The 14,235-nt window shown below is 43.1% G+C and overlaps 1 protein-coding gene across 2 annotated transcripts in view; it reads right to left on the bottom strand.

The window, feature by feature from the left end:
- Positions 1-363: 363 nt before the first annotated feature.
- The window catches only part of LOC110519362 (Fc receptor-like protein 5), a 149,300-nt gene continuing 135,428 nt past the window's right edge, over positions 364-14,235 (bottom strand). For both annotated transcript variants that reach the window (XM_090183255.1, XM_090183256.1), the window contains exons 7-8: positions 5,561-5,701; positions 364-962 (exon numbers count right to left, since the gene is read on the bottom strand). In XM_090183255.1, coding sequence (XP_090039381.1) covers positions 940-962; positions 5,561-5,701 — 164 coding nt within the window. In that variant the 3' untranslated portion in view covers positions 364-939. The remainder of the gene's footprint in view (positions 963-5,560; positions 5,702-14,235) is intronic.

Here is a 14,235-nt window from a genome sequence, read left to right as displayed (position 1 = left end):
TGGATTAGCTAGATAGTTGAGCAGTATGGCACAAATGACTGGGGGCTGTAGGTGAAACCTGGAATGGAGTATTTAGAATGCCCTGGGGGCTGTAGGGGAAACCTGGAATGGAGCATTTAGAAGATACTCAAGGCCCTGGGGGCTGTAGGGGAAACCTGGAATGGAGCATTTAGAAGATACTCAAGGCCCTGGGGGCTGTAGGGGGAACCTGGAATGGAGTATTTAGAAGATACTCAAGGCCCTGGGGGCTGTAGGGGAAACCTGGAATGGAGTATTTAGAAGATAAATAAAGGGAAGTGAGTGGAATTAAAAACAGAGTGGTTGTGATGTCATTCAGAACTGATTAAAAAACAGACTACATGATTGAGGAAAATCATTATTTTAATTCTATATGCTACAAAGACAAAAGCAATATCTTACCAGGATTATTCATTGAAAAATAATGATTTTGCACAAAACAACCACAAAACAAAAGCCCTACATTAGTCATGTTTAAACAAAATAAAGTAAATAATTGTAATAATTGAATTCTCCTCTCCTGTATGTTTTCTATCTCTGTAACATGTAACGGTATAACATTATACTGAACCTGTAACAATAATGCCTGAACCTCAACACCTATCAGTTGATCTGTATAGACATGAAAAGTTAAGGCATTTACAATGTATCAACCATAAGGCTATAGAGTATATGACCAGTATATGACTGATGTTAAAGGACAGCTGCTGAATGAATAATACAACACACATTATATTAAAACACATTCCAATCAGAATAATACATGTATCAGTTAATAGATCACATTTGATCAAATGCCACTATTGTTCCAGCAGGTGGAGCTACAATGTAACAACATACAGCATTGTGACTCACAGTTCTATATTAGAATTCCATGAGTTCCATTCTGATGGTTGTTATGGTGATCAGGTGATCTCAGCCTCACTCTTCTTCAACACGATCACCTGTTCAACACAGAAGTAGTTCATCAGTGTGGCCATGTATTTACTTATCCAATACAGTAACATTTAGATATTTAAATCATATCAGATGATTTACGAGTCAATACTGTGTTACTTAGAATTCAATCAAAATCTCTTCCAATGGGGCTCCTGCTTATGTCTAGTTCTCCGTTATCAATACCAGGGCAAATTACGAATTATCAATAGCAGGGCTATTTAACATTTATCAATAACAGGGGAATTAACTATTTATCAATACCAGGGCTATTTACCATTTATCAATACCAGGGCCATTTACTATTTATGAATACCAGGACTATTTACTATTTATCAATACCAGGGAGTACAGTAATCAACACTAAACATGGTTCAATCAGAGATACAGTTATCAACACTTTACAACATGGTTCAATCAGAGATACAGTTATCAACACTTTACAACATGGTTCAATCAGAGATACAGTTATCAACACATTACAACATGGTTCAATCAGAGCTACAGTTATCAACACTTTACAACATGGTTCAATCAGAGATACAGTTATCAACACTTTACAACATGGTTCAATCAGAGATACAGTTATCAACACATTACAACATGGTTCAATCAGAGCTACAGTTATCAACACTCTACAACATGGTTCAATCAGAGATACAGTTATCAACACTTTACAACATGGTTCAATCAGAGCTACAGTTATCAACACTTTACAACATGGTTCAATCAGAGATACAGTTATCAACACTCTACAACATGGTTCAATCAGAGAGACAGTTATCAACACTTTACAACATGGTTCAATCAGAGATACAGTTATCAACACTTTAAACATGGTTCAATCAGAGATACAGTTATCAACACTTTACAACATGGTTCAATCAGAGATACAGTTATCAACACTTTACAACATGGTTCAATCAGAGATACAGTTATCAACACTTTACAACATGGTTCAATCAGAGATACAGTTATCAACACTTTACAACATGGTTCAATCAGAGATACAGTTATCAACACTTTACAACATGGTTCAATCAGAGATACAGTTATCAACACTTTAAACATGGTTCAATTAGAGCTACAGTTATCAACACTTTAAAAATGACTCAGTCAGAGATACAGTTATCAAAACTTTAAGGACATGACTCAGTCAGAGCTACTGCAGTATTGTCAGTCCTTGTAATATAATTCTGATTTTATTTTTGAACCCCTCTTCAATTATATAATATTATGTAGCATTCTGTTGGTGGCTAGAATTTTATATAAGAATTTAAATTGAAAAACTCTAAGTGTGGAATCAAGTGTAGTTTTTTGTACCAGTTGATAAACCATGTGCCATGGAATTGGTACATTGAACATCTCCTCCCATTTATTTTGCAACCTGTATGGTGGAGCTGTCTCCATGTTGTCCTCAGATGAAACTGATATATAGTTCTATTTCTGCCAGTTCCTTTCAGCCAATTAGTATCTTTAATATATGGCAGGTAAACAAGTTCCCTACCTACTCCCTCTTCCTCTTGTCTCCTCCCTTTTTGTACCAGTTGATAAACCAGGTAAACAAGTTCCCTACCTACTCCCTTTACCTCTTGTCTCCTCCCTTTTTGTACCAGTTGATAAACCAGGTAAACAAGTTCCCTACCTACTCCCTCTTCCTCTTGTCTCCTCCCTTTTTGTACCAGTTGATAAACCAGGTAAACAAGTTCCCTACCTACTCCCTCTTCCTCTTGTCTCCTCCCTTTTTGTACCAGTTGATAAACCAGGTAAACAAGTTCCCTACCTACTCCCTCTTCCTCTTGTCTCCTCCCTTTTTGTACCAGTTGATAAACCAGGTAAACAAGTTCCCTACCTACTCCCTTTTCCTCTTGTCTCCTCCCTTTTTGTACCAGTTGATAAACCAGGTAAACAAGTTCCCTACCTACTCCCTCTTCCTCTTGTCTCCTCCCTTTTTGTACCAGTTGATAAACCAGGTAAACAAGTTCCCTACCTTCTCCCTTTTCCTCTTGTCTCCTCCCTTTTTGTACCAGTTGATAAACCAGGTAAACAAGTTCCCTACCTACTCCCTCTTCCTCTTGTCTCCTCCCTTTTCCTCTTGTCTCCTCCCTTTTCCTCTTGTCTCCTCCCTTTTTGTACCAGTTGATAAACCAAGCAGACAAGTTCCCTACCTACTCCCTTTTCCTCTTGTCTCCTCCCTTTTTGTACCAGTTGATAAACCAGGTAAACAAGTTCCCTACCTACTCCCTCTTCCTCTTGTCTCCTCCCTTTTTGTACCAGTTGATAAACCAGGTAAACAAGTTCCCTACCTACTCCCTCTTCCTCTTGTCTCCTCCCTTTTTGTACCAGTTGATAAACCAGGTAAACAAGTTCCCTACCTACTCCCTCTTCCTCTTGTCTCCTCCCTTTTTGTACCAGTTGATAAACCAGGTAAACAAGTTCCCTACCTACTCCCTCTTCCTCTTGTCTCCTCCCTTTTTGTACCAGTTGATAAACCAGGTAAACAAGTTCCCTACCTTCTCCCTCTTCCTCTTGCCTCCTCCATTTCTGTGGTAGGGCTGCAATCAGTTGGTTGTAAGTTTGGATGGAGCAGATATTCACATATATTTTCAATAACTGCATATGTGACATAACTCACATCATTACTAAATATTATATATATTTTTCTTCATTTTTTCCATAAAGAATGTTTTTTATTCATCAATATATTTTAGTTTAACCATAACATTTTATGTAATATTTGTTCTTTTCTGGAGGATAAAACTGAAGTTGTAACCAGCTTTGTACGGCTTGTTTAAGGAAGGGCGATACTTTAAGCAACATTTCATTTTCAATTAGTCAGAAATGAGACGTTGTAATCTGTATAAACTCATATTCATTATATAAATAGGTACGTTTCATTTTGTTTGGCTTAGCATACCAATTTTTTTTAAATGTTTTTTGCCCATATGATTTAAGTAGGAGTAGGCAGAGCCAGTCAGTCAACTGTGATAGGACCATTAGTAAGTAGGTCAACTGTGATAGGACCATTAGTAAGTAGGTCAACTGTGATAGGACCATTAGTAAGTAGGTCAACTGTGATAGGACCATTAGTAAGTAGGTCAACTGTGATAGGACCATTAGTCAGTCAGTCAACTGTGATAGGACCATTAGTCAGTCAGTCAACTGTGATAGGACCATTAGTCAGTCAACTGTGATAGGACCATTAGTCAGTCAGTCAAATGTGATAGGACCATTAGTAAGTCAGTCAACTGTGATAGGACCATTAATAAATCAGTCAACTGTGATAGGACCATTAGTCAGTCAGTCAGCTGTGATATGACCATTAGTAAGTCAGTCAGCTGTGATAGGACCATTAGTAAGTCAGTCAGCTGTGATAGGACCGTTAGTAAGTCAGTCAACTGTGATAGGACCGTTAGTAAGTCAGTCAAATGTGATAGGACCATTAGTAAGTCAGTCAACTGTGATAGGACCATTAGTCAGTCAGCTGTAATAAGATCATTAGTAAGTCAGTCAACTGTGATAGGACCATTAGTCAGTCAACTGTAATAGGACCATTAGTCAGTCAACTGTGATAGGACCATTAGTAAGTCAGTCAACTGTAATAGGACCATTGGTCAGTCAACTGTGATAGGACCATTAGTCAGTCAACTGTGATAGGACCATTAGTCAGTCAGTTAACTGTGATAGGACCATTAGTCAGTCAGTCAACTGTAATAGGACCATTAGTCAGTCAACATTCATAGGACCATTAGTCAGTCAACATTGATAGGACCATTAGTCAGTCAACATTGATAGGACCATTAGTCAGTCAACATTGGTAGGCCTATTAGAAAGTCAACATTGATAGGACCATTAGTCAGTCAACAGTGATAGGACCATTAGTCAGTCAACAATGATAGGACCATTAGTCAGTCAACATTGATAGGGCCATTAGTCAGTAATCTGTGATAGGACCATTAGTCAGTCAACATTGATAGGACCATTAGTCAGTCAACATTGATAGGACCATTAGTCAGTCAACATTGATAGGACCATTAGTCAGTCAACATTGATAGGACCAAAGAGTTAATCAATGTGATTTTTCCATAAATAGACAAGTATTTACGTCTCCATGGTTGCAGAATTGTATCTAATTTTGCAAACTATTAATTTAAATGAATTGTGGTCAGTTAATTTATATTTTTGTAGGTGTGAATACCAAGTATGTCTACTTCACCATCCACCCATTTTATTGGTAAACTACAAGGTGGTGTAAACACTGTATTTTAATGATCCAATACATAATATGATCCAATACATACAATACACAATACAATACATACTTGTCATAATTAGGTTTTAGTCCAGAGAGGCTAGAAAAGTGACCAAGATCTTCAATGAGACTGTGCAGGGATCCAGATTGGGGACTAGACTCATCAACATACATTGAGACTCTGCAGGGATCCAGACTAGAGTCATCAACATAAATTGACACTTTTGTTTTTATCCCCTGGATTTCCCTTGATGTTCTTGTTGGATCTAATTTTAATAGCCAGCATTTCAATGGCCATTATAATATAATTATGATTTACAAATGAGGCGATCCTGTATAAACTCAGGATCTCACCTTGAGCCCTGCTCCTGCAGCCTTTCACCAGCAGTATGATGGTCACCAGCAGGTAGGGAGACCCCACCAGTAGACTACACAGCAGCCTGGGTAGAGACATGGACAACACTGGGACTGCTGGAGATGGAATGGAAGTTGGAACTGCAGTTGGAGAAAGAAAACAATTTAACACTGGAGATGGTGATGGAGAGAGACATGGACAACACTGGAGAGAGACATGGACAACACTGGAGATGGTGCTGGTAGAGACATGGACACCACTGGGATGGTGCTGGGTAGAGACATGGACAACACTGGAGATAGACATGGACAACACTGTAGAGAGACATGGACAACACTGGAGATGGTGCTGGGTAGAGACATGGGCAACACTGGAGATGGTGCTGGGCAGAGAGATGGACAACACTGGAGATGGTGCTGGAGAGAGACATGGACAACACTGGAGATGGTGCTGGGTAGAGACATGGACAACACTGGAGATGGTGCTGGGTAGAGACATGGACAACACTGGAGATGGTGCAGGGCAGAGAGATGGACAACACTGGAGATGGTGCTGGTAGAGACATGGACAACACTGGAGATGGTGCTGGGTAGAGAGATGGACAACACTGGAGAGAGACATGGACAACACTGGAGATGGTGCTGGGTAGAGACATGGACAACACTGGAGATGGTGCTGGGTAGAGACATGGACAACACTGGAGATGGTGCTGGGTAGAGAGATGGACAACACTGTAGAGAGACATGGACAACACTGGAGATGGTGCTGGGTAGAGACATGGACAACACTGGAGATGGTGCTGGGCAGAGAGATGGACAACACTGGAGATGGTGCTGGGCAGAGACATGGACAACACTGGAGATGGTGATGGGTAGAGACATGGACAACACTGGAGATGGTGCTGGGCAGAGAGATGGACAACACTGGAGATGGTGCTGGGCAGAGACATGGACAACACTGGAGATGGTGCTGGGCAGAGACATGGACAACACTGGAGATGGTCCTGGAGAGAGACATGGACAACACTGGAGATGGTGCTGGAGAGAGACATGGACAACACTGGAGATGGTGCTGGAGAGAGACATGGACAACACTGGAGATGGTGATGGAGAGAGACATGGACAACACTGGAGATGGTGCTGGGCAGAGAGATGGACAACACTGGAGATGGTGCTGGAGAGAGACATGGACAACACTGGAGATGGTGATGGAGAGAGACATGGACAACACTGGGATGGTGCTGGGCAGAGAGATGGACAACACTGGAGATGGTGCTGGAGAGAGACATGGACAACACTGGAGATGGTGATGGAGAGAGACATGGACAACACTGGGATGGTGCTGGGCAGAGAGATGGACAACACTGGAGATGGTGCTGGGTAGAGACATGGACAACACTGGAGATGGTGCTGGGCAGAGAGATGGACAACACTGGGATGGTGCTGGGCAGAGACATGGACAACACTGGGATGGTGCTGGGCAGAGAGATGGACAACACTGGGATGGTGCTGGGCAGAGAGATGGACAACACTGGAGATGGTGCTGGGCAGAGACATGGACAACACTGGAGATGGTGCTGGGCAGAGAGATGGACAACACTGGGATGGTGCTGGGCAGAGAGATGGACAACACTGGGATGGTGCTGGGCAGAGAGATGGACAACACTGGGATGGTGCTGGGCAGAGAGATGGACAACACTGGGATGGTGCTGGGGGGAGACATGGACAACACTGGGATGGTGCTGGGCAGATAGATGGACAACACTGGGATGGTGCTGGGCAGAGAGATGGACAACACTGGGATGGTGCTGGGTAGAGACATGGACAACACTGGAGATGGTGCTGGGCAGATAGATGGACAACACTGGGATGGTGCTGGAGAGAGACATGGACAACAGTGGAGATGGTGCTGGGCAGATAGATGGACAACACTGAGATGGTGCTGGGTAGAGACATGGACAACACTGGAGATGGTGCTGGAGAGAGACATGGACAACACTGGGATGGTGCTGGAGAGAGACATGGACAACACTGGGATGGTGCTGGAGAGAGACATGGACAACACTGGGACTGCTGGAGATGGTGCTGGGCAGAGAGACATGGACAACACTGGAGATGGTGCTGGGTAGAGACATGGACAACACTGGAGATGGTGCTGGAGAGAGACATGGACAACACTGGGATGGTGATGGTAGAGACATGGACAACACTGGGACTGCTGGAGATGGAATGAGAGTTGGAACTGCAGTTGGAGGAAGATTGAATAAACCCCCAGTGCAATCAGCTAACATGCAATCAATGGAAAATAAAATTGACGACCTACGAGGAAGATGAAACTACCAAGGGGACATTAAAACTGTAATATCTCATCCTTCATTGAGTCGTGGCTGAACGACGACATGACCAACATACAGCGGGATCGTTATACGCTGTATCAGCAGGATAGAACAGCAGAGTCTGGTAAGACAAGGGGGGAGGGGTCGGACTATGTATATTTGTAAACAACAGCTGGTGTACGATATCTAAGGAAGTCTCAAGGTTTTGCTCGCCTGAGGTAGAGTATCTCATGATAAGCTGTAGACCACACTATCTACCTGGGGGAGTTTACATCTGTATCTGTCTACATATCAGCACAGACGTGCCAGCATAGACCGATATATATATGTATATAGCCTCCACATTGACTCTGTACCAGTACCAACCTGTATATAGCCTCCACATTGACTCTGTACCGGTACCCCCTGTATATAGCTTCCACATTGACTCTGTACCGGTACCCCCTGTATATAGCCTCCACATTGACTCTGTACCGGTACCCCCTGTATATAGCCTCCACATTGCCTCTGTACCGGTACCCCCTGTATATAGCCTCCACATTGACTCTGTACCAGTACCAACCTATATATAGTCTCCACATTTACTCTGTACCAGTACCCCCTGTATATAGTCTCCACATTGACTCTGTACCAGTACCCCCTGTATATAGCCTCCACATTGACTCTGTACCGGTACCCCCTGTATATAGCCTCCACATTGACTCTGTACCGGTATCCCCTGTATATAGCCTCCTTATTGACTCTGTACTGGTACCCCCTGTATATAGCCTCCACATTGACTCTGTACCATATTAACCTGTATATAGCCTCCACATTGACTCTGTACCGGTACCCCATGTATATAGCCTCCTTATTGACTCTGTACCGGTACCCCCTGTATATAGCCTCCACATTGACTCTGTACCGTACTACCCCTGTATATAGCCTCCACATTGACTCTCTACCGTAATATCCTGTATATAGCCTCCACATTGACTCTGTACCGGTACCCCTGTATAAAGCCTCCACATTGACTCTGTACCGGTACCCCCTGTATATAGCCTCCACATTGACTCTGTACCGGTACCCCCTGTATATAGCCTCCACATTGACTCTGTACCAGTACCCGATGTATATAGCCTCCACATTGACTCTGTACCAGTAACCCCTGTATATAGCCTCCACATTGACTCTGTACCAGTACCCGATGTATATTGCCTCCACATTGACTCTGTACCGGTACCCCCTGTACATAGCCTCCACATTGACTTTGTACCAGTACCCCCTGTATATAGCCTCCACATTGACTCTGTACCGTAATACCCTGTATATAGCCTCCACATTGACTCTGTACTGGTACCCCCTGTATATAGCCTCCACATTGACTCTGTACCGTAATACCCTGTATTTAGCCTCCACATTGACTCTGTACTGGTACCCCCTGTATATAGCCTCCACATTGACTCTGTACCGTAATACCCTGTATATAGCCTCCACATTGACTTTGTACCGTAATACCCTGTATATAGCCTCCACATTGACTTTGTATCGTAATACCCTGTATATAGTCCCGTTATTGTTATTTTACTGCTGCTCTTTAATTGTTCGTTTTATTTCTTATTATTTTGAGTAATTTATTTAAATGCATTGCTGGTTAAGGGCTGGTCAGTCAGCATTTCACTGTGAGGTCTAAACCTGTTGGTTAAGGGCTGGTCAGTCAGCATTTCACTGTGAGGTCTACACCTGTTGGTTAAGGGCTGGTCAGTCAGCATTTCACTGTGAGGTCTACACCTGTTGGTTAAGGGCTGGTCAGTCAGCATTTCAATGTGAGGTCTACACCTGTTGGTTAAGGGCTGGTCAGTCAGTATTTCACTGGGAGGTCTACTACTGTATTCATAAAAAAAAAATGAAAAATACAGTTTGATTTGTCTTGAAGCATGGTGGTGGCAGCATCATGTGACTAATAACATTTTATTTTAATATATTTTAATTAAAAATACATGCTTTGTCATACTTGTGATATACCACGGCTTCCAGCCAATCAGCTTTTCAGGAACCCCCCAGTTTACTTTTTTTATTTTATTTATTTCACCTTTATTTAACCAGGGAGGCAAGTTGAGAACAAGTTCTCATTTACAATTGCGACCTGGCCAAGATAAAGCAAAGCAGTTCGACAAATACAACGACACAGAGTTACACATGGAGTAAAACAAACATACAGTCAATAATACAGTATAAACAAGTCTATATACGATGTGAGCAAATGAGGTGAGATAAGGGAGGTAAAGGCAAAAAAGGCCATGGTGGCAAAGTAAATACAATATAGCAAGTAAAACACTGGAATGGTAAATTTGCAGTGGGAGAATGTGCAAAGTAGAAATAAAAATAATGGGGTGCAAAGGAGCAAAATAAATAAATAAATAAAATAGAGTAGGGAAAGAGGTAGTTGTTTGGGCTAGATTATAGGTGGGCTATGTACAGGTGCAGTAATCTGTGAGCTGCTCTGACAGTTGGTGCTTAAAGCTAGTGAGGGAGATAAGTGTTTCCAGTTTCAGAGATTTTTGTAGTTCGTTCCAGTCATTGGCAGCAGAGAACTGGAAGGAGAGGCGGCCAAAGAAAGAATTGGTTTTGGGGGTGACTAGAGAGATATACCTGCTGGAGCGTGTGCTACAAGTGGGAGATGCAATGGTGACCAGCGAGCTGAGATAAGGGGGGACTTTACCTAGCAGGGTCTTGTAGATGACATGGAGCCAGTGGGTTTGGCGACGAGTATGAAGCGAGGGCCAGCCAACGAGAGCGTACAGGTCGCAATGGTGGGTAGTATATGGGGCTTTGGTGACAAAACGGATTGCACTGTGATAGACTGCATCCAATTTGTTGAGTAGGATATTGGAGGCTATTTTGTAAATGACATCGCCAAAGTCGAGGATTGGTAGGATGGTCAGTTTTACAAGGGTATGTTTGGCAGCATGAGTGAAGGATGCTTAGTTGCGAAATAGGAAGCCAATTCTAGATTTAACTTTGGATTGGAGATGTTTGATATGGGTCTGGAAGGAGAGTTTACAGTCTAACCAGACACCTAAGTATTTGTAGTTGTCCACGTATTCTAAGTCAGAGCCGTCCAGAGTAGTAATGTTGGACAGGCGGGTAGGTACAGGTAGCGATCGGTTGAAGAGCATGCATTTAGTTTTACTTGTATTTAAGAGCAATTGGAGGCCACGGAAGGAGAGTTGTATGGCATTGAAGCTTGCCTGGAGGGTTGTTAACACAGTGTCCAAAGAAGGGCCAGAAGTATACAGAATGGTGTCGTCTGCGTAGAGGTGGATCAGAGACTCACCAGCAGCAAGAGCGACGTCATTGATGTATACAGAGAAGATAATCGGTCCAAGAATTGAACCCTGTGGCACCCCCATAGAGACTGCCAGAGGACCGGACAGCAGACCCTCCGATTTGACACACTGAACTCTATCAGAGAAGTAGTTGGTGAACCAGGCGAGGCAATCATTTGAGAAACCAAGGCTGTCGAGTCTGCCGATGAGGATGTGGTGATTGACAGAGTCGAAAGCCTTGGCCAGATCAATGAATACGGCTGCACAGTAATGTTTCTTATCGATGGCGGTTAAGATATCATTTAGGACCTTGAGCATGGCTGAGGTGCACCCATGACCAGCTCTGAAACCAGATTGCATAGCAGAGAAGGTATGGTGAGATTCTAAATGGTCGGTAATCTGTTTGTTGACTTGGCTTTCGAAGACCTTAGAAAGGCATGGTAGGATAGATATAGGTCTGTAGCAGTTTGGGTCAAGAGTGTCACCCCCTTTGAAGAGGGGGATGACCGCAGCTGCTTTCCAATCTTTGGGAATCTCAGACGACACGAAAGAGAGGTTGAACAGGCTAGTAATAGGGGTGGCAACAATTTTGGCAGATAACTTTAGAAAGAAAGGGTCCAGATTGTCTAGCCCGGCTGATTTGTAGGGGTCCAGATTTTGCAGCTCATTCAGAACATCAGCTGAGCAGATTTGGGAGAAGGAGAAATGGGGAAGGCTTGGGCGAGTTGTTGTGGGGGGTGCAGTGCTGTTGACCGGGGTAGGATTAGCCAGGTGGAAAGCATGGCCAGCCGTAGAAAAATGCTTATTGAAATTCTCAATTATGGTGGATTTATCAGTGGTGACAGTGTTTCCTATCTTCAGTGCAGTGGGCAGCTGGGAGGAGGTGTTCTTATTCTCCATGGACTTTACAGTGTCCCAGAACTTTTTTGAGTTAGTGTTGCAGGAAGCAAATTTCTGCTTGAAAAAGCTAGCCTTGGCTATTCTAACTGCCTGTGTATAATGGTTTCTAGCTTCCCTGAACAGCTGCATATCACGGGGGCTGTTCGATGCTAATGCAGAACGCCATAGGATGTTTTTGTGTTGGTTAAGGGCAGTCAGGTCTGGGGAGAAGAACCAAGGGCTATATCTGTTCCTGGTTCTACATTTCTTGAATGGGGCATGTTTATTTAAGATGGTTAGGAAGGCATTTTAAAAAAAATATCCAGGCATCCTCTTCTGACGGGATGAGATCAATATCCTTCCAGGATACCCCAGCCAGGTCGATTAGAAAGGCCTGCTCGCTGAAGTGTTTCAGGGAGCGTTTTACAGTGATGAGTGGAGGTCGTTTGACCGCTGACCCATTACGGATGCAGGTAATGAGGCAGTGATCGCTGAGATCCTGGTTGAAAACAGCAGAGGTGTATTTAGAGGGCAAGTTGGTTAGGATGATATCTATGAGGGTGCCCGTGTTTAAGGCTTTGGGGAGGTACCTGGTAGGTTCATTGATAATTTGTGTGAGGTTGAGGGCATCAAGTTTAGATTGTAGGATGGCTGGGGTGTTAAGCATGTTCCAGTTTAGGTCGCCTAGCAGCACAAGCCCTGAAGATAGATGGGGGGCAATCAGTTCACATATGGTGTCCAGAGCACAGCTGGGGGCAGAGGGTGGTCCATAGCAGGCGGCAACGGTGAGAGACTTGTTTTTAGAGAGGTGGATTTTTAAAAGTAGAAGTTCAAATTGTTTGGGTACAGACCTGGATAGTAGGACAGAACTCTGCAGGCTATCTTTGCAGTAGATTGCAACACCGCCCCCTTTGGCAGTTCTATCTTGTCTGAAAATGTTGTAGTTTGGAATTAAAATGTCTGAATTTTTGGTGGTCTTCCTAAGCCAGGATTCAGACACAGCTAGAACATCCGGGTTGGCAGAGTGTGCTAAAGCAGTGAATAGAACAGACTTAGGGAGGAGGCTTCTAATGTTAACATCCATGAAACCAAGGCTATTACGGTTACAGAAGTCGTCAAAAGAGAGCGCCTGAGGAATAGGAGTGGAGCTAGGCACTGCAGGGCCTGGATTCACCTCTACATCGCCAGAGGAACAGAGTAGGAGTAGAATAAGGGTGCGGCTAAAAGCAATAAGAATTGGTCGTTTAGAACGTCTGGAACAGAGAGTAAAAGGAGGTTTCTGGGGGCGATAAAATAGCATCAAGGTATAATGTACAGACAAAGGTAAGGTAGGATGTGAATACAGTGGAGGTAAACCTAGGTATTGAGTGATGAAGAGAGAGATATTGTCTCTAGAAACATCATTGAAACCAGGAGATGTCATTGCATGTGTGGGTGGTGGAACTAATAGGTTGGATAAGGTATAATGAGCAGGACTAGAGGCTCTACAGTGAAATAAGCCAATAAACACTAACCAGAACAGCAATGGACAAGGCATATTGACATTAAGGAGAGGCATGCTCAGTCGAGTGATCAAAAGGGTCCAGTGAGTGGAGAGGTTGGTTGGGGGTCACGGCGATTTAGACAGCTAAATCGGTAGCAAGCTAGCATAGGAGCAAGCTAGCAAAGAATGGAGGTCTGTTATTAGCCAACTCTTGCGTTCAAATCAAATCAATCAAATTTTATTTGTCACATACACATGGTTAGCAGATGTTAATGCGAGTGTAGCGAAATGCTTGTGCTTCTAGTTCCGACAATGCAGTAATAACAAGTAATCTAACTAACAATTCCAAAACTACTGTCTTGTACACAGTGTAAGGGGATAAAGAATATGTACATAAGGATATATGAATGAGTGATGGTACAGAGCAGCATAGGCAAGATACAGTAGATGGTATCGAGTACAGTATGTACAAATGAGATGAGTATGTAAACAAAGTGGCATAGTTTAAAGTGGCTAGTGATACATGTATTACATAAGGATACAGTCGATGATATAGAGTACAGTATATACGTATGCATATGAGATGAATAATGTAGGGTAAGTAACATTATATAAGGTAGCATTGTTTAAAGTGGCTAGTGATATATTTACATCATTTCCCATCAATTC

The sequence above is a fragment of the Oncorhynchus mykiss genome, chromosome 9 (assembly GCF_057628025.1).
Source record: "Oncorhynchus mykiss isolate SJ-2025 chromosome 9, ASM5762802v1, whole genome shotgun sequence".
NCBI classification, from domain to species: domain Eukaryota; kingdom Metazoa; phylum Chordata; class Actinopteri; order Salmoniformes; family Salmonidae; genus Oncorhynchus; species Oncorhynchus mykiss.
The sequence above is the reverse complement of the archived record's forward strand: the minus strand, read 5'-3'. Positions and strand labels throughout refer to the sequence as shown.